Source organism: Mastacembelus armatus, chromosome 9, assembly GCF_900324485.2.
Source record: "Mastacembelus armatus chromosome 9, fMasArm1.2, whole genome shotgun sequence".
NCBI lineage: Eukaryota > Metazoa > Chordata > Actinopteri > Synbranchiformes > Mastacembelidae > Mastacembelus > Mastacembelus armatus.
Genome location: NC_046641.1, coordinates 21,155,662 through 21,178,844, shown reverse-complemented (window position 1 = coordinate 21,178,844; position 23,183 = coordinate 21,155,662). Strand labels below are relative to the sequence as shown.

At 37.5% G+C, this 23,183-nt stretch overlaps 3 protein-coding genes across 3 annotated transcripts; 2 read left to right on the top strand and 1 right to left on the bottom strand.

Annotated features, from left to right (window-relative positions):
* Positions 1 to 2,534: 2,534 nt before the first annotated feature.
* Positions 2,535 to 8,208, top strand: LOC113138966 (proepiregulin). Its single transcript, XM_026321875.1, has 5 exons — positions 2,535 to 2,671; positions 5,239 to 5,322; positions 6,007 to 6,136; positions 6,219 to 6,365; positions 7,070 to 8,208. Exons 1-5 carry the CDS (start codon positions 2,632 to 2,634, stop codon positions 7,125 to 7,127), a joined length of 459 nt encoding a protein of 152 aa, XP_026177660.1. The 5' UTR covers positions 2,535 to 2,631; the 3' UTR covers positions 7,128 to 8,208.
* Positions 8,209 to 11,564: 3,356 nt separating this feature from the next.
* areg (amphiregulin) lies at positions 11,565 to 17,068 on the top strand. The gene is made up of 6 exons (XM_026322173.1): positions 11,565 to 11,691; positions 12,475 to 12,651; positions 12,784 to 13,012; positions 13,356 to 13,526; positions 14,790 to 14,909; positions 16,908 to 17,068. The coding sequence occupies exons 1-5, from the start codon at positions 11,655 to 11,657 to the stop codon at positions 14,881 to 14,883; spliced, it is 708 nt and encodes a 235-aa protein (XP_026177958.1). The 5' UTR covers positions 11,565 to 11,654; the 3' UTR covers positions 14,884 to 14,909; positions 16,908 to 17,068.
* A 3,600-nt stretch (positions 17,069 to 20,668) lies between these two features.
* Positions 20,669 to 23,039, bottom strand: LOC113139157 (granzyme A-like). The gene is made up of 5 exons (XM_026322172.1): positions 22,879 to 23,039; positions 22,589 to 22,733; positions 21,819 to 21,957; positions 21,335 to 21,607; positions 20,669 to 21,228 (listed from the first exon to the last, which is right to left on the bottom strand). The coding sequence occupies exons 1-5, from the start codon at positions 22,940 to 22,942 to the stop codon at positions 21,070 to 21,072; spliced, it is 780 nt and encodes a 259-aa protein (XP_026177957.1). The 5' UTR covers positions 22,943 to 23,039; the 3' UTR covers positions 20,669 to 21,069.
* Between the last annotated feature and the right edge of the window lie 144 nt (positions 23,040 to 23,183).

Sequence of the window (23,183 nt, the reverse complement as noted above, 5' to 3'; positions counted from 1 at the left end):
TGTGTTGCAGGAGTTTTTTTTGTATAAAAAAGTAAGTTGCTTTATCCATAATTCTTTTATTACTTAAGGAGGCTGTAGCAGTTAAGCCTATGCTTGAAGCCACTGGTTGCTGTGTAGACTGTGATAAGTAATCAGTGTGCTGACTCTTGATCTGTGAAATGATAACTCAGCTTTGTAATGAAGATCATGATACATTTTTTGCAGGAAGTGACCTAAATAACAGTTAACCTTTTAATTACTGAAATGGCTCCTACAGATACTGAGTTTTTGTTTGGCATTGTTTATATTCTGGCAGAAAATGCTGTCATTACAAGTTGTTATTAATTTAATTGGATAAATTCCACCGAGCCACAGGGAAACTGACTCTAAAGGGCTTGCGAAATCTCATTACTTAACATAGCAGTGGGAAACCCGTGTTCTTTGAGGGCCATTGTCCTGCTTGTTTTTCCAACTATTCCTGCCCTACCCACTGCTCATTACCTGGATCAGGTTTTTCAGTCAATCAAAAGCTGGAAGATAACATCTCAGATGAGGGTGGTGTGGGGGAGGACAAAGAGAATCGGTGGGTAGGGGAGGTATCAATGGGTAGGGCAGGTGTTAATGGGGTGTTAAAGGGCTGTGGCCCTTGAGGACTATAATTTCCCACCCCTGACAGAACAAACCTGTAGGGCCAGTGAATGTGAAAGAAGTAGTCATATCATTTTGAACTGTGACTAGTTTAACTACTAAGTTAATGACGAAGAAGCATCTTAAAATAAAATTACAGTTAAAACATACAGAAAACAGTAAGGCAAGGCAAGTTTATTTATATAGCACAATTAATACACAGAGTAATTCAAAGTGCTTTACAGAAATAAAAGACAGGTTAAAAATACATAAGCAAGAATAAAAATAAAAAGGCATGCCACCGCTTTGTCACCATATTTGCCCCTAATGATATCGACTATCAGACCACGCTGACCCATATTTGTGGGTCCCCTACTTTCAGTTTGTCCCATCCCTGATGGACTAAAAGTACCTCAACACAGACTATCTGCGGAGACGATCCTGAGTCCCGGATTCTTACATCTAGGATCGAGTAGACTACAGCTGGAGGTTCCAAACCCCTTATTTAAGTCTACAGCTGTTTAGACCCGTATTCTAAGGATAACACTAAAGCGCCTGGGTTCCTAACCCCTGAGTCCCTGACCCAATTGGCTTTAGATCGAAGGTTCCTAACCTAATCAACTAAGAGTACTGACCGTGAGTCCGATTGTCTACCCCAACTGGACAAAAGTAGTGACAAAACAGTTTAAAAAAAAAAAAAAAAAAAAATTTTGTAATGTATATAATCACATGCAGGGGAAAAGGACAATTGGATAAACAAGTGGCAAACAATTGGCAAATAGGGTTAAAATGAAATATATTTAAATATTCTGTGAAATACCAGTCTACAATAATTCTGTATATACATGTATATGTATATACAGAATAATAAACTAAAATGTTGTCAGTTTTATTAAAATATTGTTAATGAAAACCTTAAGAAATGTTACAGGTAGATTTGGGAGGGAATTCCTATAGAATATGCCTGAAGCACATCTATGTGCTTGTGTATGGAGGAAAGTAACAGAAAGTACATTTACTTGATACTGTACCTACTTAGGTGAAGTTTTGAAGTACAAGTGCTTGAGTTTTTCCTATCTTTGCTGCTTCCTTATTTAGGGTGCAGTGATAGAAATACTCAGATCTAGATAAGTAGAAATAGTAATACCACACTCAATACTCCATGACAAGGCCTTTTGTCTAATGCACTATCTCACTCTCTCACAATTGTCCATCGTGTTTTTGCATGAATACTGTTTGTATTGTCTTATGTATCACCATGCCACCTGTAGTTATTAGGTTTTGATTCCCTGTGCACTGTATTCACTGGACATAGATACTAAAAAAGCCCATGAACCTTGTTCTAGTTGTTTAAGATCGGGCCAATTCTAAGCACTTTTTAACTGGATAAACTGATCTGCAGAAGTGCATCATATTCTGATAAGTAACATATGTCTGACGTTTTCACTAGTCCAGAAGAGAATGGATGGAATTAGTAACTGCAGCTGACAGAGAGATGTGGTGGAGTAAAAGTATTAAGTAGAATAAAAGGCAAACACTCCAGAAAAATACAAGTGTCTCAGATTTGTACAGAGAGGCAGATTAAAATAGATTAACAGATTCAAATGATTCAAACTAAACACTATGGCCGTGTTACTGCACAGTGACTGCGCAGGTAAACACTCCCCACATGATTTTGTAATATAATCTAAAAAATCTATCATTTGTGGTACAAGACGTGAGTAGGTATAGGCATGTGGTTTCTGTCAGAAATTAAAATATAATAATGAAGAAGAGCCTCCGAGGAAACCGGTGCCTGCAGGGTCTGTCTTTTTATTTGGGCTTTTGACGGGTGAAATTGTCTAAATTACAGGAGTCCCTCACCACACCCAGACCACAGGATTGGTTTCTAGTTTGTGTATCAGGAGAGGTTCAGCCTGCCCCCTTTCCTAATCGTTATTTTTGACACGTCGGAAGCATCTCCAGTCCAAGCTAGTGTGGACCCACCCGAACCTCGATCCTGTCAGCGACCAGTCCTGCTCTGAAATGAGGAACAGCAAAGCTTCAGCGACCCTTTCACTTGTCGGTGAGTTGTTTGTTTAATGTTTAACGGGATGACGTTACATTCACACATTAACACTGTAGCGACCTGAGCTGTCGATTGGGGAATCACGGGATTCAGGTGCGGACTGTGAAGTTATCAGTGCAGAGCGAGGACCAGGTGTGAAACAGGACCTGCGGTTTCAGACTGGACTCACTGAACTACAATGTACTTACATTTACTTCTACACAGTTAATAATGTTACTGCTGTTATTCCCTGGGACTGGTAATGTAAGAGAGAGAGAGAGAGTGTATCCTACATCTCATTTTGCTTTCACTCCTTCACAGCTTTGATTTATTATCTCACTATTCAGGTTCGGGTTCTTTAATACAGTGCACGGATAATGACCTAACAGCACCTTCAGCACATAACACTGAGACGAGCTCTTCATTAGGACACTGTATTATGCTGCTTTTACTTAAAGAATCTAGACACTTCTTCCTTTCTGCTGTACAACACCCACTACATTTACCTGCAGCTGTAGTTTCTTTGCAGCCTCCACAGTTAAAGGATGTTTTTTTTATATATGTATAATTTACATTAAATTGGCTCTTCCAGTCTAAAGGTACCCCATTGTAGTCCAAAAGTAGACTATTAAGTTTGCAGAAAGAAATCGCCCCAGCAGGACTTGTACCTTCTAAAACTCATACAAAGAAACTAATGTACCTGAAATCAAAGGTCTTATGTTCTTAACCCAGTCATCTAATCCTGCACCTGAACTGAAAGCATAAAAATATCTGCATTTAGTTTAAAATGAGTAGTTTTGCTGTTGATCCATAGGTATATTTTATTTTGAGCCTCTTGTTCTAGTATTTTTTGTAACAGACTTTGACTTCATGCGTTTTTTTTAATGAGGTTTTACTTCGTAAAGGATCTGTGACGTTAGTCAAATGATGTTAATGTTGGTCAAATCACCAAATACGAGGCCTGGTGCTTTGGTTTTTTTAGAAATCAACTTTGAATGGAGGTTTTGGAGTCTGATGAAAGATTTGACCACATACCTGTGCTAATAAGCTGACACCCATGCCCGCTGCCTCAGGGATGCTGAAGCTTGTTAGCAATTAAACTATGAATGGAAGATTTATTATTTGCAAGCACATGTGGTCAGATTTAATCTCCTTTACTTATTGTTCTGGTTCATCACTACTGATTGAAAGACATAATCAAACTAAAAGGCAAACAGTGTTTTCTAGTTAGTGTAAACTGTTAAGTACTCAGGAGTGGAGAAAGTGCTCAAACCCTAAAAATTTTACTTAAGTAAAAGTCCTGCATTTAAAATCCCACAAAAAAGGTATCCAGGTAAATAGTTTCATAGTATGGAATGAAAAAGTACTCGGGCTGTAGAGTCACTGCCCCTGTGTCAAATATATTTTATATATCATTGTTAGATTTTTTTGCTAATGTTTATCTAGTGGAGATGTGGCTAGTTTTAACTACTTACAAAACAATTTAGTTTTGAGATGGTTTATGTGATAGGAAAGACCAATTTGTTTTCATGCATTAAACTATTCTCTGATATTTGCTTTTGTAAAGGTAAGGTGCCATAATAATGTACTTAAGTGCAGTATCTGAGTAAATGTGTGTAGTTATACTCCAACACTTCAAGTGCTCCAAACTCTGCAAGTCCTAATCAGAGTATGACATACAGTACATTCATGATTAACAGATTAGCAGCCTTTCCTGCTCTTCCTGCTTCCGATCATGTAGGTCACACACAGTAAGTGTTCTGTTGCAGTCCTGCTTATTTTTACCTTTTAAAAACAGGTATTTTCAGTTTCAGCTCTAACTAGAGAGGCGAGGTTTTTACAAAGTCAAAAAGCCTTCATCTTTTAACATATGTAAAATGCTTGAAACTCACATCTCAGTTACTGTGGTAAGTTGAATGTGTTCTGATAACATGTCATATTAGAGTGCGTCAGTGACTGATGATGTAAAGGAGTTGATTGAACAGTAATTAATTACCAATAGTGAAAACTTGCCAGGTCACCACTTCCCACTTAAGCGCACTATGTACTTTACACCAATCAGCCACATCAGAAACACCCAACAACCAGCGCATTTCCTCTCACTGAAAACACAGGAAAATACCTCTATAGCTATAACAACAGGCAATAACAGAAACCCATTGGCCGAGTGGAACCACATTCATAACTAGTCATAACCAGACAAATCTCGCATCCAGTTTCATGTGTTTTTCTGTCCTGCCTGCAGGAATGTGGGCGTCTGCAAATTCTGCGTGTTATAAAGTTGTGCAGGCTGGTACAGGCATGGGGGCCAGGCAACACAAGCCACACCACATCACATCCTAGTTACAATAGCTTCACTCTCAAAGTAGAGATGTTCACATATCCCGGGGGTTTTGAATATTAATTAAAATATTAATGCTTGTAATGCAGTGTTTTTACGAGATTGCTTAAGTTCAGTAAACTCTGAATTTAACAGGGACATAACAACAACCTGCCTATATGGCTGATAAAACTCATTGTCCATATCATGCAGACTGATCTTATATCCAATGTATTTAATGAGGTAAATAATCTCTGTTCAACAGGTGTCATGCTGCTCTGGCCATACGTACTCACTAAGAGTGTCTCAACCATACTGCAAACTCCAGGCGCTGCCTCTCTATCTACAGGTATTCACCCAGACAACTCTTCACCCAGACAAATATTTCAACTTTTCTCAGATAACAAATCACTTTGTCAAGCATAATAATGTGCAGGGATTTGCCTATGGATTTTTAGTGTAAACACATAAATCAGTGTATTGTATTTGGACAACTGGAAGGCAAATCATAAGGGATGTTATAAGGGAATATTCATAGATTAATTGATAATGAAAATGAATAAAAAATACTTTCTTTGATGTAAAGCTGTTTAAAATGAGTTTTACATTATACTCTTAAAGCTGAAAGTCAACAATTTTGCCGTCTGAGGGGATATATTATGTAAAATCCAATGTGATGTGTTTTAAAAATGTTATTCATAGAACACATTTCAAAATAAAAAAAAAAATAAAGTTACAGAAAATGAAATCTGCCACACAAAGTAATACATAAAAGGCACGGTGACATCCTCAATCAAATCAATGACTAATTGTTGCAGCCTGAAAGAATCAAGAATGGGCTAACATTATCTGTACTGGCTCAGGTCCTAATGAGTTACTGTAGTGTAAAAATTGAACAGTGCAGTGCAAAGTTTAAATAATAAATACAGTAATTGCAGGATATTTGCATAAGACACCCAAATGCCACTCAGTGAAAATGATGCAATTTCCTATGAAAAGGTTTCCAATAGCTGTGTTGTTGCTGGTATTTCAGGACAGGGAGAAGAGCGCACCCATGTGGTGAAGCGGTCAGAGAGGCAGATCTGCAACAGCTCATTTGACAACTACTGCTTTAACAACGGCCAGTGCATGCTGCTGGTGGACTTGAACGAACACCACTGCAAGTACGATTCTTTTTGTGAGTGCGTGTCTGCTACTTTGAGTCACCATGTGTGATTTTGTCTGACATGTCTGTTCGTGTTGCAGGTGTGAGAAGGGCTTCTATGGCCCCAGGTGCGGTAAAATAGAGTTTGTCCATCAGCCAATGCGAGAAGAGCACATAATTGTCATAGTCTTCTGTGTGAGTCTGCTGATTATAGGTCTGGCCGGAGTTCTGTACTTCTTCTATAAATGGTAAGGCTTTGATCTGTGATGAATGTATGTCCATGTGTTTGAAATAGTAAGGACTTTTAATATACTTCACTGTTCCCAATAGTTTAATATACTGTAGTGAGGGTGATAAGCACTGTTATTGGTAATTATTATTAACGCCTGTAATGTAGGGATGTTCCCTAGCTAGATTTTTTTTTACATAAAACCATTGCACTCTTATTATAAAGTGACATTTCAGAAATGTGGAACACTAGCTTCGTGTCAAATCTCTCAGTGTATGGCAAAAAATGATCAGAAATCTGGATCTGGTGTCTACATGGGCCAGTATCCTGGTTTCTATCCTACTCTTGCATATGTCTGCAGGTTTTTCAGTGAGGGATAAGGGTTTATTCAATTTTCTTAAACCAGGATATATATATTGGACAATAAAGTGTGGGCCTGGATTTTCAGTGTGACTCAGACAACTTTCATCATGTAAAACCTGCAGTGTACCTCATGACGTTAAGTCTGTCCCAAAATCCGGTTCCTTGCAGAGACATGTCAAACCACAGAGCATGATTATGATCTTTCAAGCCATTTCTTTGGACACTGATACTACATTATAGTGCAGTTTGTTTTTGCTGAAGGGGTCTTATTGGATTTCTAAGGCTAGTTGAAACAAACGAGTCATTTTGATTAGTGAATAGTGAAGTAGAGTAAATTCTGTTCTTTCTTGTTTCTTACAGGTATAAAAAAACACATCAACAGAAGCCACAGACTTACTCTGGTGTCCGGACAGTTTAGATCATCACATAGCCATCTCCTGGAAAAGGCAACAAGGACCTCTCCCATATTTCTAATCGAAAATTTCAACATACTATGACGTTACCTGGCAAGCTTTCACTCAGTGGCTGTTTTTTACTGGATTGTTCTTACTCATAAGATCGCACGCATGGGATACCTTTATGAAGCAAGCAGATTGGCACAAAGAGATTAAAAAGTTCCAAGAGATTGCTGCTTTGTGCGTGTTGAGATTTTGTGTCCAACTGCACTGGCTCTAATGTTTCATCACCTGCTACCCTCATACGAAGATGAAAAGTGAGACACAAAAACAGTTTCTATGGGTGATAACCACACACAGTTTTAGTGAGTCATGGAAATTGAACGAATAGGAGGAATAAGAGGGGACCAGTCCCCTGTAATGGGAAATTAAATGCACAGAAATGGGTCAGGCATGGGTCTGTAAAACAAGAGGTAAACGTTTTCATGTGCCTTTTGATATTTCAAGGCAAAAAGCCACATCTGAGCACCAGATTTTGCTGAATTTGCTGAGACACCACAAAATATTTCTCATAAAAAGTATATATATAGTTTCCTCACATTTGGCTGCATGTTCTTGATGCCAGTTGATCATTTTAGTTAGCACAGTTATACATGTTTTTATGCAGAATTAGACTTATTGTGTAAATCTTGTTTTTAATTTATATTTACCAGTTCTTTCTGGATTTGCTTTTATTTATTGGTGCTTTTTTTCCCCTCTTGTTGCTAAACATTATTACAGATAGTGAACTGTGTTTTATTAATTGAAACTTTGTAAGATGGTGTTCTCATTTTGGTTAATTTATTATAAATTATTCATGCGTACACTGTTTTGGAAGCTCAGTTACTGCTCCAAAAATAAAAAACCTGTATGGATTTCTTTTTCTGTTTCAATGAGTCAAATATGGCACTGCTGTCAGGAGATTCTTTATATTCTTCTCGAGTATCTCAACAGATACAAATATAACTTTTTACATCATGTGTTTACAATGGCAGTATTAGCTATATATGTACCAATAAAAAGATGTTTACTGACATATAAATTAAAGCAAAATATTTGGATTTTTACAGTGTGTTCTCCCTTCTTGTAAATAATGATTTTCAATTTTATCTGGGTGTCAGAATTAGGACACAAGTGTGAATTGTCCAAATGTAGTTTGCTGTGGTAAAGTATTTATGCAATTCCTGCATTTAAAGCTCTAGTTATCTCACTGACATTTAATGGAAGTGTGTCATTATTATTATTATTTTTTATTAATGTTAGTTACACCTGTGCGTTTGCTTTTATGACAAGGCCAAATGTGTGCAGCAAAGAAGACCGATAAAAACAATGTCCACTGATTTAGTACAATCATTGGACTATACAGTATTATCATTAAACTTTACTGAACCACATTTCACATACTACCCAGCAATATGTAAAGTAAGTCATAGTTAACATTAACCACACCTTTATGAGCTGAAACACTAAGTTGATATTGAACACAATAATGGTTCAATATATATGATCCAAGTATATAAAATACATTATTTTTTTGTAGTTTTACCTTTGGTGCTAATGCTTTCTGTATTTTCAGTGAAGACTTGTAATAGAGCATTATGACACTGTGATGCTTATACTTTTACTAAAACTTACTAAAACTAAAACTTTTACTACTTACTACTTACTTTTTACATAAAGTATCTCAATACCATCACTTATCACATAGTATCACATAGTCTAAGTGCATCATAACATTATACTGTACATTTAGAGTTTGAAATGTCATATGAAAAAAATGGATGTATTATTGTTATTGTTGTTTGCCACCAGATGTTTTTTATTGAATTAGTGACAGTAATTTCTCACTTCAAAGTAACAAATTTATATTTATTTCTATTTAGAAGCAGTATACACATATTTAATACAGGATTTAGAGCACACTCTAATATATTTGAGCAGATGAGCAAAAGACATTACAGTATTTGTCAACAGTTATGTTTTCAATGAAAACTAATTTAATATTATTAGAACTGTATTTTACTATTGTGTATGTTTATACCATCTCCCCCACAGGAGGAGTGCTCATCTTTCTTTTAAGTTAAAACCTGATGTTTTGCATTGTAATTCTAAGCTTTTATCATGCATAGAAATATTTTATTTATATAGTAAGGCAGTGATTGTCTGACCTTCTTATATCAGTGTCTGAGTGAGGTTAATCAGTAACAGCAGTTTATTTTCAGTGCCCTCATTAGTGCTTCAAACAGAGTCAATGAACCATTTTAACACCTGACTGGAGCATCATTATTTGTTCTGTATGCTAATGAGCAGCAATGATCACACATAAACATTAACTCACCAGCAGACACTTAAGACAGAGTTAAAAATACATGTGCTTGCACACACACACAGACAAAAACACACACATACAGACAAAAACACACCCACTCTGTGGTGTTCATTTTCTTCTAAATATAAAACCCGTGACTAAACAGATCCAAAATCTCCTGCTGTCATCTCTGCACTGCATTCATTAAGAGGGTTATTTACTAAATATTGCGTAAGTTATAGTAACTTGCTCATGCAGTGATCATCGTGGTTGGTGGAAGCCCGATTAAACTACATCCTTGCGTGTCCTCTAACAAAACAAAATGTCCACGTGCAAACTATTTTGAAGGCTGGTTCAGTTTCACTGTTATTTCAGTGGCTCCATGCTCTGTTGTTTGCTCCACTATTTTGGTCCAGATATATCTCAACAGCTATAGGACTGCCATGGAGTTTTGTACAGATGTTCATGTTGTCCAGAGAACAATGCTGTGCTCTAGTGTCAAGCAAATAGTTAGTAAATGTTAGCATGCTTACACATATATTTACACACAGCCAGATTACCTGCTTCATTTTGTGTGTGAAAACACACGATTCAATGTTTTAGCCAAACAGATACGGTTGTGTTTGTGTGTAAGATGGTTTTCATTCTTCATGCTGTTACCAGCACAGCAATGTGTTTAGAGTGGGCGGCTGTTATGATGTGCTTCTTTCCAGGCCTGTGTCAGACTTTCCAGACATTCATATCACATATCCCCAGTACACATAATCCAAACAGCTGAATATCATAGCTGTTATAAACAAAATGTGTCCAGAGCTTCTGGATGTTTGATGCTGAGGAATGAGATGGTTAAGTTCCCAGGATTCCTAGCAGGTTTCTCTTGGATTCCACAGGGGCACAAATACTCAGGAAACCTCTCTCTGCAGACACAACAACATAACTAACACACCTTTTTGTGCACCATCCCCACCCACGCCTTAAGGTCTCCTCTTGCTTACAGTGTACTGAAATAGTAACACATTATTTAATCATGCCAAACACACAATAGTCAATTCAAACAAAGAAAGACACCTCCTTGAGCGAAACAAATCAATATGAAATAAAGTAAAAAATAAATACATATAAAATAAATGCAAATAAATAAACAAAATTAACTATCACTTAATACAATTATAAATAAAACAACATATATCTTAAGTCTATGGTTTCTTACAGTATATACTATAATCTTCACACATTCCTTACCTCTCACCATTTGTCTGTAGCTTACAAATGATGAATCACAGACAATCATAAAAACTTATTTTATGATCCTTATTATGCCATCACTGTCATGTTATGGCACTGTCATATGTTTCTCTTGACTATCTTTGTACTTAGAGTGAAGTGCAGTCACGACATGCAGTTTATTACCAAGTCATGTTTGTGTATCAGTGTTGCCAACTGAGAAAGTTGCAGTCTTTGACTGATATATGCTTGTCTCCATAAACTCATGAAACTTTTCAAAAATACCAAAAATAAATAAAATTTGCCTTAAGTTTTAGTTTCCAAAAACGTTCGCAATAGAATACAAGTTTTTCACCTGGTCACAGTGTTATGAGCTTGTTAGTGTGTGTGTGTGTGTGTGTGTATGCGTGAGTATTGCTAGTTCTAATTATGACCTTAGAGGAAGACATGAAGAAGCAATAACACTTAAAGAAGCAGGAGCAAGTGCGTTTTAATGGTGATGAGACACAAGTCAGAATACATCAAACTGTTTCTCCTTCAGTCCCATTCAGAGTAATTATTCCCCAGCAGAGGCTTCATCATGTGTGACAACATGAGGCTCAAAATGTGTTGCCTGAGGCAGAATAATTATTTCACACACACACACACACACACACACACACACACACACACACACACACACACACAGAAATCTTTCTTGAGTCTTCTGACGGACATGCATACACACACACACACACACACACACACACACACACACACACAGTATTTTGCTCTCCCTCTCTCTCTGTCACACACACACCCTTCATTTTCGTTGGAGTTGAGAGGCAGGCGTTGGTCTATAAAAGCTGCACCCAGCGGAGGTAAAGAGAGCAAAGCACAATCTCTATCAGTAAGGGACAACTCGAACTCTGACACACACACACACACACACACATACATTAGCACAGGACTGTCATACACAAAACACTCTTCCTGGGATATGAAACCTCTCATCCTCACCTGTCTCCTGTGCTTAGGTAAGTCTGGATTTGCACTTTTATTCTGTGCGTGTGTGTGTGTGTGTGTGCAGAGCCTGTAAATCAATGAAATAGGGAAAAAAAATAAATTGAATGACAGAGGAAGTGGGTGAGAAAGAAAGAAATCTCTCTGCAAGTGAGGACTTGTTGGGCTGGAGAGAAGTATTTAGGTAATTTAAAGAGAACAGTTTGTGTGCCTGTAAAAATCATTACACCAAATTTTTACCAGGTTACATAACTGTAGGAGCACTAGATGCTGCAAAAGGTCATATTTCTTTCAACTTTGATTGAGCCTCATTTATCATTGTTCTTGTCTGGTGCGAACACTGTGTTCAGGGACAGTACAGTTCTGCATGTGGACTGGTTGTACTGGTTTTAGTGTGAGTTATGTATGTTTAATTTGTGAGCTCAGATTGCCCTTAATATTTTTAGATGAATGTATGAGTCATGCATAAATGGGCCAAGAAGAAACCTTAGATTACCTGTGGCTGTAGAAGAAGAATCTATGTCTTGGTGTTTTTCTTTTAGCAGAAAAGTTAACTTCCTGACTTCTTTCATTTAATTTAATGTCTTTACTAGTTTGTACTAGTTTTAGTTTAGTTTGTAGGTTTAAAAGAACATTTCTAAGTGTAGACATACAAAATGGAGGTCATATCATGAAACTGCATCACATGAACTTTGATCATAATTGTTCTATACTGCTTATCATTTTTATACCTTCGTGTAGATTTAATCTGCTCTTACTCATTATTATTTTTCCTTGGTGTCCTGTTGGTTTTACAGTAGTCTGCAGTGCTCTAGGTGCTCAAGGATCTGAGGTTTCATTATCTAGTGAACTAATAGAAGTGACTGGGGGTCCCGCCTCGGGGGAGGGCCTCCTGAGTTCACTAAGTGACGATGAAGAGCCGGAAATAGATGAAGAACTTTCAGGAGGGGACAATGAAAATGTCAGCATTGCGGGTATGTAATCCAATTGTCTAGATTTTTTTTTCCTACTTCAAATGCTAGTTTAATTGAACTGATGCTCCCATGTCACTGTTTGAAAAGTGCAAAATAAAATATGTTTGCCCTACACAATTTCTCCTCCTGCAGAGTCTCATCCCAGTCAAGATGGGAAGAAAAAAAAGAAAGGAAAAGGCAAGAGCAGAAACAGACCCAAGAACAAAAGCACGACTCCTTTCAACCCTGAGCACACAGTCTTCACCAAGGGATACACCTCGACTCTCAGCACCACAGAGGATCCCTGCACATCCACCCACCTGGGATACTGCATTCATGGTTACTGTAAGCACATAGAGGGCCTGCAAGAGCCAGTGTGCATGTGAGTGCAGCATCAGTTCACTTTCTGTATTTGCATGTGCATAAATATGTGATCCATGGTTAAAGTAAGGCAAGCTGTTAATCCACAAATAGTTTCTGTAGAACATACCAACAGGCAAGACTAGAAATGACATGACTATAGACTTAAATTACTGTTCTTATTTACCATTTAACATGAAGGATACTGCTGCCTTTCCTCTTTCTTTTGACTAATGAGCATATTCAGTATGTTTTGTACATCTGCTCCAAGTTTAAACTGGACTAACAAATAACACTTTAGTATCAGTTATACTGGTTTATCATCTGGTGTTCCATCTCCTTATTGGCTTACTCTCACTTTCCAGATGTATGAAGGGCTATGACGGGGAGCGTTGTGGGATCCAAACTCTGGGGACAATTAAAACTCTGTCAAATGAAAGCAGCAATATGGAGTTGGTGCAGACAGTGCTAGTGATAATTGCTGTGGTCTTGTCAGTCATCAGCTGCATCGCCATCCTGCTCATGACCTGTGCTCAGTGAGTATGCAAATATCGCACACACACACACACACACACACACACACACACACACACACACAGGTCTTGACTTTAAGTCTACAGCAATGTAGAAAACCTGGCCTTATTCCCATGTTGCAGGAACAATAGTGTTTGTGTGTGGGAAGCCATTGAGGGATTTTTTTGGTCAACCAGATAAAAGTCACTGACAGAGGGGAAAATGGGGTTAGTGAAGGCCTGTGTTCCTAAATACCAGGTTAAACTTTTCTTAAGTTAACAGTTTTGAAACACATGTAAAACGTTATCAGACACTTTGACAATGTAATAATATTGTAAAACAATAACTAAAAACAACCCATTTACAATCATCATTTTGTACATTTGGGGAATTGTAACTCACAAACGTATATAACTGAGCAATATACTTTAACTATCTGTGTGACCTGCTTTTCTCTCCTTCTTCAGTGTTATTTTGATGAAAGCAGCTTGGTACAAAAGCCTTCCTATTCTTTTTTTTTCTTATTATTTGTTATGCGGCAGGTTATTGAAGCTTTACATGAACACGAATGAGCACAACCATCCACACCCTGGCAAATCCCAATGTAATAAACATTACAATCCACACATCCTGCCCAGAAACATTTCTTGGCATCTAGGCACACTGACACATCAAAAGGCACATAACACACCCAAACGCACCCAGGTATTGCTCACCACCTTCATATGAGGGACTTAGCAACTTTGAGAAGTGTCATGGCTCATTTTTATTTGACTTTGTAGTGAAGTCTACAATTTCATCACAAATTATGTGTCACATCATATTACTCAACCTTTATTTTAAATGACCATCTATTACTAACTGGCAATAGTGTGACAAGTCATTCAGTGTATATTTGCAGTTCTTTATCAATACATAACCAAACAGCTATTATTTGAATATTCGACAATGTCAATAGTCCAACAGATTGCAAATGTAAGACATGGCAGTGCAATTAAAGTTTTACAGCTATAGTTAAGCACAGACGCTGAAGAGAAAGTAGAACTAAAACAGCCAGAAAATTTGTACAGTGATATTAACAAAGGGTTCATTTTAATAATCAATGCACTTTATGGACTGCAATCCATAAATATGAAAGCCAAAATGCAACAAAAGCACAGAATGAATTTTATTTACCATATGTAACGGATTCTGCACACCTGCCTCTACAAAACCTTTACTGCAACTACCTGGTAATCAGAAGTGCTATATTCAGCTTTTATACTCATGTTGAATGTCTTCTGTAGTTACAGGTCACATAAAACCTTCCTGGCATCCTACCTGGGAACTGGGGCAGAGCAAGAGAAGCTACAGAAACCTGCTGGTGACGTTGTGGTGTGAGGGTGTCCAGTTACAACGTAGGTGAGGTAGGTGTCATGTGAGTGATCCTGGTCTGAGATATTTGCACACAAACACACTTCAGTTCACTTCTTTACAACAAAACAGTCTTAATTCAATCAAATCATTTCACTTCTAATGCCATACAGTTCTTGGCAGCAAACATACTTTACATAAACATCTTAAAGCTGCCAAATAGTAAACGTTCAGCTGACAATTGGTTCAGCTGATTTGACTATATATATATATATACATATACATATGTATATATATATATATATACATATACATATGTATATATATATATATATATATATATATATATATATATATAGGCAGCATTAGCACTGACATAAATGTAGTTGAGGAGACTGTTACCATTGAATACCTGCAGTATGTGGAGACCAGGGGTGGTTGTAGACAGCTGTCACAATCTTCTCCTAACCCTAACCAAGTAGTTTTAAAGCCTAGTAATCATTTGATTGGCTAAAGTTAACCAAGGCGGTTTAATGCCTAACATAACCAAGTAGTTGTCATGCTTATATGTAACTAAAGGACTTATGTAATGAAGATCAGTAGCTTCCAGTGGGTGAGTGGCACCTACTGAGCCACAACTATAGTCTGATAAGAAGCCCAAACAGATTACTGAATAGCATGACAACACTGATTTATCCCAAAATAAGCAACAGTCCAATCAAAGCTTAGAAACTGTAAAGTCAATCTTTTTTATAGATGTTCTCATGGGGAAACACTGTATGTAAAAGGTGTTTGGGTCATGGTTTTATTTTTACCATGTCCAAAACAAAAAATGCAAAAGTCTAAGGATTAAACAAGACTGTGTGTCTGTTCAAATATAAGTTGCAAAAGTTAGCATGTCTGGTGAACTAGTTTACTATTTACAGTAGTAAACGTGTTACTTCCATGTCAGAATTTCACTGGGCCGATCAGACAGACAGTGGCGCCAAGTTGACAGCATGTTAATGCCATTCATATTGTAATACTGTAAGAAGGACATGTGATCGGGCACTCCTGTAGTTGGTGGTGTATATTTTGGTGATGTATTTCATCCATAAGTCTTGCTTAAGTCCTTAGTGGGTGGTGTCTGGCCTCTGCTCACGTGAAACTTAAGCCAAACAGGAAAGAGTGGGCTCAGGGAGTAACACAAGAACCTGTTCACTTGTTGTTGTTATTGAATACAGCAAGTTGCATCATGCAAAGAGGAATCCCTACTAGAGGAATTAATCTGGATTATCTGGGGTTGTCTCAGCCGGTCTGATCTCAGCGTATATAAAAAATTTTAAAAAACCTACACATGTTCCATCGTACACACTTACAATACCAGCACTGACACACTGACTGTACATGTGATGGTTTTGCTGTAAGAGCTTATTTACTTCATGTCAAATGTGGTCAAATCTGAGCAAGACACTAACGTGCACAGGCAGACTTCAGACGTGTTTAGGCACACACACAGACATTTTAGCCTGGAGACTAACAATGCAGCCATGCAGCATTCTCCTCATAGCCTAAGTGTCACTCACTGTCCACCCTGTTAAAACACATACACTAAGGGTGTCATAACTTTAAGACTTAACTTCTTACTATAAGAGCTTAACTTCTAAAGTTACTGTACCTTTCATTGTCACTTCTTGGCTGTAACATTGGGCACTAGACTACTGTCACATTATGCTTTAAGTAGCTTAAATAATTAAATTAATTACTAAAAATGTCTACGTGTCAAATTCTACATTGTTTGAATTTTATTATATCATATTTTTCCAGTTTCACACTAATGGATTTCAGAAAAGCACTGCAGCTACACTGCAATAGACTGCAATACACACTGCACAAAAACCAAAATTGAAATAAGCCTTACAGTAATTTGAAAATATTATAATCACATATACATTAATGTTGTCTGTGCAGTTATTTTCTACAGTTTTAATTTGAAAGTACTTTTTATTTAAACACATGTTGGCTCTATATGTTTACATATCTGTTGATGTGACTTCTCTATCCTTCCTCAGGGATGATTCAAAGATGAAGCAGACCAGAGGAGTATGGCAACCTGAGAAAGAAGTAGAATGGATAGACTGCTTCACTAGATGATGTGTAAAATAAACACTGTGCAGGATTGTTAGAATGTAATTTATTTAGTGTGATTATTTATTGCTAATGTGTGAGTGTTTGTATGTTATGATATTGTGTGAGAATGCTGAGCATTCAGTTCTTTGATGTTCTGTAGGTTCAGTTTTATTTATTGCACCACTGTTGTTATAGGTCAAAGAAACGCTCTTCATCTCACTCTGGAAAAGGGATGGAATTTGATCACCAATAAAGTGTCTCAGTGTTATGTGAACGTGTTATTTGTGCATGTGTCCGCCTGAGTTTTGCGTTTACATTCCCATCTCTGAATGCACCCCGTTCCTCAGCAGCCGGCTCACACAAACACCTCAGCGGACAAGAATAACCTCTTAGAAAACTTTCTGACATCATTGAGGAATTCAGAAAATCATGAGCGCTACACAAAAGCATGAGAGTCTCAAAAGTCTTTTTAGATATATCTATGATGAGCGACAACATCAAATGAATTTACACAGGCCAGTGCTTGAGTTCTGAAAGAAAAACCAGCTCCATGTATTATCTACCGCTTATCACATTCAGGGTCATAGGGGGCCAGAGGCAATCCCAGCTGGCAATGGGCTGGGGGAAGGTATAAGCTGGAAAGATCTCATCTATCACTGGGCTGACAGAGAGTCAAACACTCACATTCACATTCACACCTAAGAGCCATTTAGTCAAAGAATACCTGGAGTAAAGAAAGACCCCATGGTTGAGCAGGATTCAAATTCTGGACTGCCTTGCTGTGAGGTGACTAACCGCTGCACCAAAATGCCACCCTGATAAACCAACTTATTAAGAAAAACACAAAGCTAAATCCTGAACACTGTGATTAAGCCACAAACAGCCGTCACTGTGTTGCTATGGCACTGCAGTGTTTTCAACAGTGGAGTAATGTTCCAAGCTTTGTGAATGGATAGACAACATGCTATTACACACATGGACTGGGAAAGGAAATGGGGGCGTGTCTGGTCTGAGCTATTTTGGTAATGTCCAGGTAACTCAGAGTTCTCTCTAAACAGCACATGCAAACAAAGACTTCAACATAATTAGATGGTTCAGTACAAAAGGTGTCTTGGAACAGACTGCACAAAGAAGATATCACAGCGTCATAGGCACAGATCTTTTCCAAAGGGCAGCACAGAAATCAGGAGACTGGTTTTTAAAGAAACTTTCAAGTCAGAATTACAAGTAGAAGGAAAGTACATGTCAAGCTCAGTGTTTTGCATTACAGAGGTTACTAGCCAAACAAACATCTGGCTTTTGAAGTCATGACGTTTACCTCGCCTGATTCCTGGAACGGTATGGGAGTGATTAGCAGAAAAATATTCATCTCTAAAAATAGCTGACAGGTGTCACTAAACTATGATTTTTATACAGGATTTATGAAGTCACAAGGCCTTGTTATGTTGCCATGTATACACATATCACAGCGATGGATACATGTGTGTACAATATGCTTTGGAAAAAGTAGTATGTAGATTGTACAATGTGTCCGGCAGACAACTATTAATCCTGTGCCAGTAGCTTTAAAGTCATAAAAAGTCCATTGTATTCTGCTCTTTATTTGAACTGCATAATATTTACAGTTTTATGGCATCATCATTATATATTTTGTTATTTCCATGCACTTTGCATCCAAATGTGGTCAGATTGTTTTGGCATTAGAATTGGAGATTAAGAAAACTGTTTAAGGTATAAGCACAAAATATGAAACTCTAAGAGCAGCAGAATAACTTTGAACTCCACTAAGTTTCCATGAACTCACAGATCAGACTATATTATCAGAAGCATGAATTTTCGCAGTTCCCAGAAATGTTTTACTTGGAATTGTTTTTAGTCGACTCTGATTTCTGCTGCTTTCTAGACCTTTTTATGAAGTTTGCAATGAGTCCAAGAGATTCCAATGCAATGTGTGCATCTGATTGAAAACCATAAGGCATATTATAGTGATATAAGGCTCAGAACTTTAAAATTTTATTTAACAATTCACCAGCTACTCTGTTGAAAACAGCATACAATATTAGAATCACATGTGACATAGATACCAATCAGAGGATAGATAGATATTTATTTATAATATATTATCTTGTAACATATTTTGGCAAATATGATCCCAGACATGTATTTGAACCTACAAATACGAATCAGCTGACTCACATGCCAAGACACAAAGGTTTCCGGTGTCCTTTATAAAACAGGGTTTCACACTGTGTTTGTACGTGTGCCGTTGAGTCATTAGTGAGGGAAAGGTGAGGCGAGGTGGGCAGCTCATCCAACGCATAAATATGATGCAAGTCTAGGTAAATAATTACTCCAGTGTGCATATGTCTGTGTGTGCGTGTGAAAGAGAGGAATGGCTATTTAAACATGCTAAAAATGTTCATAAACACATGTTCAGTCATCCATTTGGCAAAATAAGTTAATATGGGTGTGGTGAGCATTAAGTTTCGGTGGCACAAAGGTGGGCCTGCAAGCTTTTCTGGGTGACTATGGAAACAGAGTAAACACAAAGGCAGATGGTTGGTCAGTGATAATTCACTTAGAGCTCAAATAAAAGGACATGCTGGAATTTCCTGGGTGTGGTCATTTTTTTCGCACCCTTACAATGGAGAAGGTCAGTTGGCAAGGTATGCATTTTTTTTTTCTTTCTTGCCCAATACAGGCATCTACTTCCCTTACTTTTCTGGTCTTTGGTTTAGGCCCTACCTTATATTTGTCACTATGATTCATGATTAATCACTAAATATTTATTACTATATTTATTTTTTGCTAAAAAGTGATAAAATTACATAGACAATGTTTCCAAAGTGAGGCTGAGATCAACCTAAAGGGCCACAAGACGTTTAAGATGCAGACAGTTTTCTTATTCCTATAATCTCTTTGGGAAATGATCTGAATAAAATCAGACAAAATCCGTCTTTGTTTGAACTGGTCACAACAACAACAACAATATAACCTGTGATATATTCCTTTGTTTCAAGGAATAACCATTAAAAAGGCTGGAAAACACTTATACAGAATATGTTGTAAGTTATTGTATTATTTTTCTTGTCATTTGTATCATGAAGTATTACTTTAACTTACATGATGCATGTCATGTTAACAGCTAAATAGATTTTCTGGAAATTACTTCACCACTAACTACAGCAGAGGGCACCACCTAGTGGTGTAGCATGAGCATTAATTGGTGCCATATTACAGTGGGGCACAGATAATAAAACTGGGTGTATAGATATTATTGGTAGACTAAGCAACAAGACAAAACCACAATCATTTAAACTGGAGAGAAAAGATTTAAAGCAATAAATGGGTTGTCTGCTCACAGGTATGTTTCAAAGAAGAGAAACTAAAAATCTGATGATCTTTACAAAAATGTGCCAGATTTGATGACATCTGCAAACATTTCCTTTGAATATACACATTTGATATGTATTTACTATTGATACCTCCTTCAGTGTTGGAATAGAGTCAACATTTGGACCTTTTGCATGTTTCCTGTATGGGGTCTCTGTCAAGTGAATGTGTCTTTTGTGGTCTGCGCTGACAATTGCAGAGTCACCAAGAGCTTTTTTCCCTTCGTGGTTAAGGACTTTGTGTTGACATTACTGTAACTATCTCATGCAGAAAGAATGCATCATCTACAAGAAAGAATGAAAACACAGCATAGAACATGTTCTTCTTTTAATTGAAACACTAATCTCAGACAATCTGAAACCAGAGAAGTGAAACACAAACTTGTGATCCACTGAGATTTGAAACTAAGAGCTACTGTAATCAGAATGCATTTTGAAAGAGACATCGAATTACAAATAATAAAAACTACCAAAGAAAGCAAGCAATAAAGATGCATTTCATAGTCCTGCTCCTGCCTTTATGACCTTATGAAAATACATTTAGTTTGGGGGGTTTCAAGCAGCAAGAACATAAAGCTGAAGCCTGTGTCACGTTAGGATTTTGATGCAAGAAGTGATGAGTCTGTCTGGTTGCCAGGCTGATTAATGTGGTGGCTTTCATGTTAATGAGATGACTTATTGGTTTATCTAAAACCACTCTTTTGCCTGTTCATTATATTTCAGACTTTTTCATTGTCTTCTGGATCCAGGTGAGCTGTTTGGCAGAGAGAAAAGAGTACACTCCAGGCTTTTCAATGAGGCCACAATTCACTCCAAAAGAAGTGACCCCAACTAGCTCTCCATTGCACAACAGCGGACCTCCTGAATCACCCTATGGGAAGAAGAAATATGTGATAGCCATTTCTAGGCAGGTTTAGAGGGAGGTATGAAGAAAGGCAGCCTCTTTACCTCATACAGAAACCACTGAAACTACTTACCTGACAAGTATCAGCCGAGTTTTTACCATTGGAGCCAGCACAAATCATGCTGTTGGTGATAACAGGTTTAAAGTTGTAGTAGTCTTTAGAGTTGCACTTCACTCTGTCGATCACAGTGACATTGACAGCCATCAGGACATCTGACATTTGCTTTTTAGAGTTGTTTGTGGTTCCCCATCCAGCCACCCGACAGGTGGTGTCAGCTGCTGGATCTTTGACAGGTTTAATCTTGAGAGTTTGTACAGTCTTCGTTTCCTTCACTGGTTTGTTAAGCTGGAAAAAAACAAAACATTGCCTAGTGATGCTGACTGTATGTTACCTTCTTATCTTTGTTGTTGTGTGGATTTTGTTGTACTTGTGCCTTTTTTTTCTTTCTCCTGTCTCCTGTCTTAATAAACTTAAAGAGCAAATACTGATTTCACACCGATTGCTTCAAATACATATTGAACCTAATTAAACCTAACCTAACCTAATGTTAGCTTACCTTGAGCAACTGGAGATCATTGACCTTATCATCTTTATCATAGCAGGGATGGGAAACATAACTCTTAACCTTTCGGACCTGCCTAGATTGGTCGTCTTTTGCTTTAATGGAGTGCACCCCCAGCAACACTTCCTTAATGCTGCAAAAGTGAAAACAAAGCAGTGTCAGATTATAATTCAGCAACACTAAAGATTAATATTCCAGCCGTGCATAAACTAGCGATAAAATGGCCTTGTCCCATATCATATATACGACAGTCAAGACATGGTTTTTACTGAGACTCAGGGAAACAGGTACTGCTTTTTTCCCCCCAGTGTTTATAAGCAGTAGTTGTACGTGTCCAGTGGTAGTTTGTTTGAAAGATGCAAGTTAATGTTTGCAAACAGAAATGTCAAAGGTCAAGAGCATTTCCTGTGTCATGCCCCGTGTCTTTTGTGGTTCCTTTACATTCTTGACATTTCTTGACATTTTCACATCATGCCTGGAGTCTGTCCATCTTGTTGTTTATATGTAGCCTAATTTTGCATTACAAATAATGATGCTAACTTTTTCACAACCTAGATTTTTACACTGACAAAAAATCTAATATTCAATGTTTTGTAGAAATGAAGTTTATATACAACTAATTTGCAACAGCAAGGACATTTTTGGAGAGAACAAATAAGTAAATGGTTACTAATAATATAGCTCATGCTTTAAACTAACCAATCTTGCAATACTATTTTTGACTGTGACTCAATTCTGAGATGCATTTTATGTCTTGTTCTTACTCAGTACAGTGAGCTGCAGTGAGGACCCATGATGGATTGATCAGTATGCCTCCACAGACTGGTTTGTTCTTGGTCTCAAGCAGAGCCATGAAAGGCAGCGAGTGGGGCTTTACTTCTGTGCCACCAATAATCTCTGAACCATGACCTTTGACATAAAATAAACAGTTAACCAAACAAACCACATGCTGCAGTAGCTTTAGCTTTACTTTGCATTCTGCTTGTGTATATGAATAAGTCAGATATTACAAATGAAATTACTGCAGAATTTACTAAAAAACAGTAATACTCACTTGACTGGACAACGAGGAGGATAAAACAAGAGATAAAAATACTGAAACCCCTCAAACAGAACATTGTTTTATCTCTCTCTTTGATGTGATGATGAAATGAAGTGAAACCCACCTAGATGCACGCTTGTCTTTATATGTTAAGTACAAAGGATGTGGGCTGACTATGGAAATGCATGAGTCAGCAAAAATGGACGCAGGCGAGGCTGTTTCTGTAATTTACCAGTCATCAAACCCATTTTATTCACAGTGTGGTGGTGGTGGCTTTTTTTCTTCCCATGTGAAGCAGCTCACATCATTTGATTGAC